The 4,187-nt window shown below is 48.9% G+C and overlaps 1 protein-coding gene across 1 annotated transcript; it reads left to right on the top strand.

The window, feature by feature from the left end:
• Positions 1-1,205: 1,205 nt before the first annotated feature.
• On the top strand, positions 1,206-2,537 carry LOC136294290 (olfactory receptor 14J1-like). The gene is made up of 3 exons (XM_066191927.1): positions 1,206-1,776; positions 1,859-1,993; positions 2,527-2,537. The coding sequence occupies exons 1-3, from the start codon at positions 1,206-1,208 to the stop codon at positions 2,535-2,537; spliced, it is 717 nt and encodes a 238-aa protein (XP_066048024.1).
• Positions 2,538-4,187: the final 1,650 nt, after the last annotated feature.

The following is a 4,187-nucleotide window of genomic DNA, read 5'->3' as shown; positions in this document are numbered from 1 at the left end:
TGCCCGTGTGTCTGCTGAACAGAATGGCTGTGCTCGACTTGAACAATCTCGTGAAGAACAACCTAAACTGCAGTGGACTTTCAATTCCCTCTAGTCTTCATAGTGTTCTAAAGAAATAGGTACCCTGAGGGATACACGTCGCAGGTGCGCAGCCGCTGCACCATCCGCCTCAAGCAGATCCCATCTCTGTTTTCATCATCTCACAGTGACTGTGACTCCTGCCTGGACGAAAACACTTGTGATGCTGCTTGATGCTAATTGGAGTCCATGTGCACAAGAAGTGCTTTTAGCCCTCTTTCAAAAAAAAAAAAAAAAAAAAAAAAAGTTTTTATTTTAAAATGTTCAATGCCTGGAGTTTTGTTCTATTTTCACCTATTTGAATTGCCTTGACATCAAAGTACTGCCAGTTGGCGTTCCAAACTGGCTGGTCTATGTTTGTGTGCACAGAGCAAAGGTGCCAGACCGTGTCCTTTTCCCGGATGTCCGTTAATGTCCATTTCAACAGGCACTGAAGGGGGGCTCAGCCTGCCCCACACAGGATGGCAGCCAGAGGGCTGAGGCTGCGCCTCCTAGTGAGATCAGCCGCCCTGGCAGCCCAGCCCCTGCCACCATCTTGTGTGTGGTTCTCCAGCCCTGGCCGCCATCTTGTGTGTGGCTCCCTCAGCCCTGGCCGCCATCTTTTGCACTGACCTAGTCCAGCTCTTAAGTGAATGTGTTGCTGTTTTGCCAGCAGTCAGGGTCCGCCCCAAAGACACCAACACCAGCAGGACAGGCTACAGGGAATGGCACGGGTTTGGCTCAAAGCAGCCAGTCCTGACTTGTCACCGTCCTTTATCCATGAACATGTCCCCATATGCAGCCACAGCAAATGTCCAACAGCAGCTCCATCAGCCACTTCCTCCCGCTGGCATTGGCAGACACGCGGCAGCTGCAGCTCCTGCACTTCTGCCTCTTCCTGGGCATCTCCCTGGCTGTCCTCCTGGGCCACGGCCTCGTCATCAGCGCCGTAGTCTGTGGCCACCACCTGCACAGCCCCATGTTCTTCTTCCTGCTCAACCTGGCCCTCAGCGACCTGGGCTCTATCTGCACCACTGCCCCCATGCACAATTCCCTCTGGGACACCAGGACCATCTCCTACTCTGCATGTGCTGCTCAGTTATTTCTATTTCTCCTTTTCTTTTCAGCAGTTTCCCCTCCTGACCATCATGTGCTATGACCGCTATGTGTCCATCTGCAAACCCCTGCACTACGGGACCCTCCTGGGCAGCAGAGCTTGTGCCCACATGGCAGCAGCTGCCTGGGCCAGTGCCTTTCTCTATTCACTGCTGCACACGGCCAATACATTTCCCCTGCCCCAGTGCCAGGGCAATGCCCTGGGCCAGTTCTTCTGTGAAATCCCACACATCCTCAAACTCTCCTGCTCACACTTCTACCTCAGGGAATTAGGACTTTTGGCTGTTAGTGCCTGTTTGGTATTTGGTTGTTTTGTGTTCACTGTTTTCTCCTCTGTGCAGATCTTCAGGGCCGGGCTGAGGATCCCCTCTGAGCAGGGACGGCACAAAGCCTTTTCCACCTGCCTCCCTCACCTGGCCGTGGTCTCCTTCTTCCTCAGCACTGCAGCATTTTCCCATCTGAAGCCCCCCTCCATCTCCTCCCCATCCCTGGATCTGGCCCTGTCAGTTCTGTACTCGGTGGTGCCTCCAGCCCTGAACCCCCTCATCTACAGCCTGAGGAATCAGGAGCTAAAGGCTGCAATGTGGAGACTGATGGCTGGATGTTTTCAGGAACATTAAACTGCTGGCCAATTTCTGCAAATCACTTGTAATAAAAGTCATCTTTGATATTTCTTTCACACCAGTCCAGCACTTAACAGAAGTGCTGCAAAATGCCAAACATTCCCTTTTACCAAACCTTCTCAGACAAGAGGAGGAGGAGGAGGAGGAGGAGGAGGAGGAGGAGGAGGAGGAGGAGGAGGAGGAGGAGGAGGAGGAAGGTTTGTGCCAGAACCACTTCACTCGGGGGTGTTCAAAGACTGTGTCTCTCTCTAAGCGGTGAAGGGCGGCTCCATTGAATGGAATTAACTTCCCACTTTAAATGAATTACCAGGAAAAAGTGGACAGCACTTGCTGTTGAGATTAATTACTCTGCTCAATCTGCAGCATCTTGTAAAAAATGATGCTCCTGCTCATCTTCTGGGCGAGGTGGGTGCAGGAGGATGTGGACAGTTAAAATGAGCGTCAAAACTCAGGGGAGGTCTCCAGGGAGGTTCTGCATTTGGTTCAAGAGCAAGAGAAATGGTGCTTGTCAACATTTGCAAATGCAGGACAGCAATGGAACACGCAGTCCTCTCTCCCTCCAAGAGCTGGAGCAGCAGGGCTGATCTCAGGTTTGATTCAGCCAGGGTGTGCCGGGACCTCAATGGGCTGTGGGGCTTTCTGAGGACTCTCTGTCCCCAGCACCCCAAAACACTGCAGTGGGGCCCTGCCACACTCCCACCACCTGGTTACACCTCTGCTGTTTCCTTAGGAACCAGCTGAAAGCTGCATGTTCCTGGCAGCAATACACAGGTTTTCAGGGAAAGATGGGAACCTTTCCACCCTGCTCTGTATTGATCTTTACATTTTCAGCTGGGTCAACATGAGGCTTCTGACATTTCATAAAAATCACAGAATTGAATTGGAAGGGACCACTAAAGGTCTTCTAGTTTCAACCCCCTGGAATGAGCAGGAACATCATTAACTAGATCAGGCTGTTTATAGCCCCACCCAACCAGATTGTGAGTGTTTCCAGGGATGGTGCATCAACAGCTTCTCTGGACAACCTGTACCAGTGCTTTTTGGTTTTTTTGGTTTTGTTTGGTTTTTTTTTTCCGGGTTGTGGTTTTTGTTTTGTTTTGTTTTGTTTTGTTTTGTGGGTTTGTTTTTGTTTTTGTTTTTTTGTTTTTTGTTTTTGGTTTTTGGTTTTTGGTTTTCTTTTTGTTTTGTTTTGTTTTGTTTTGTTTTTAATTCCAATTGTAGAGGTGTTGTTGACAGTGTGATTTCCTGTGGGGAAAAAAACAAACCCAGCCCAAACAAGAGAGAGATACTTTGGTGTCTGACCCCATTTATTTAAAATTAATTTTCTTGACTCTGCCAGGGGGATTCCATGTGCAGTACAGGCAGATTTAATTTTCCCGTTACGTGGTCTGTAGTGCTCACTCACTGCTGAGTCTGTCGATGCCTGCACTGTGTGCATCCCCCAGAAACCAAAACACATTCACTTCATGACATTTGGGATTTGGGCCGTGCACACTGATGTTTTTCTCTGTGAATGGCTATTTCCTTCTATATCTCCTCTGGAAATTCCTGTGAACCAGGACTGCAGCCACACCAAGTACCCAAAAGCTGTGTGAGACCCAGTGGGAATCGTTTATTTGCTGCTTTTGATGAAAAGATGTGACACGGACCTCAGTGTCAGGGAGGTGACATGTTAATGCTGCCGCAGAGCCCACACACCGTGTGTGGAGACAGCTCAGGAGAAGATGAAGAAAAGGCAGAATTAAATCCCATGTGCTACTGAGCTCTGTGAGAAACAGTTTGGAGTGAAGTCTGTGAAGTGACTGGGTGAGTTGGATAGAAGGGACAGCTCTGAGAAGTGTGTGGTACATCAGTGACGTCCTAATAATGATCTTTACATGGATATGAAAAGGTATCATTTTGCATGGCCTGAAATTCTGTGTGTTTGTGAAACAAGCTGTGCTGAGCTCATCTAGCTCTGAAATATCATCTCTGCACCTTAGCCAGGAGCAGCATCAGAGTTCTGAACAGATTCATGAAGATCAGTCATAACCCAGAAGCAAACCGTGGCAATACACATCTGTGGCAGGTGAGGAGACCCAAAGCTTTCATTTTTGTTCTTGGAGAATGAATTCAACAATCAGAATCCTCTCTCTTGGCATTCAAATACTTTAGTTTCACCTCTGCCCCAGACTATCACTATGAAGTATTTCTCGATGTGGCTGGGGATAGGTTCTCCCCGCATAGCTCTCAGCAGGTTGGTGCTAATGAAAGATGTTCTGGTGGGTTCAGATGTTTTGGTGTCCAGGCAGGGAGTGCAGAACAGGGATTACAAGCACTGACGTTTACTGTGCTAGAAAGCCCGAGAGACAATTTTGTGCCAATTAACGTCACGCCTTTAACAGGGAGGAT

This window comes from Chamaea fasciata, unplaced genomic scaffold (assembly GCF_029207755.1).
Source record: "Chamaea fasciata isolate MVZ Bird 193981 ecotype frontalis unplaced genomic scaffold, bChaFas1.0.hap1 SCAF_9, whole genome shotgun sequence".
In the NCBI taxonomy this organism is placed as follows: Eukaryota; Metazoa; Chordata; class Aves; order Passeriformes; family Sylviidae; genus Chamaea; species Chamaea fasciata.
This window is presented reverse-complemented; position numbering and strand designations above follow the sequence as displayed.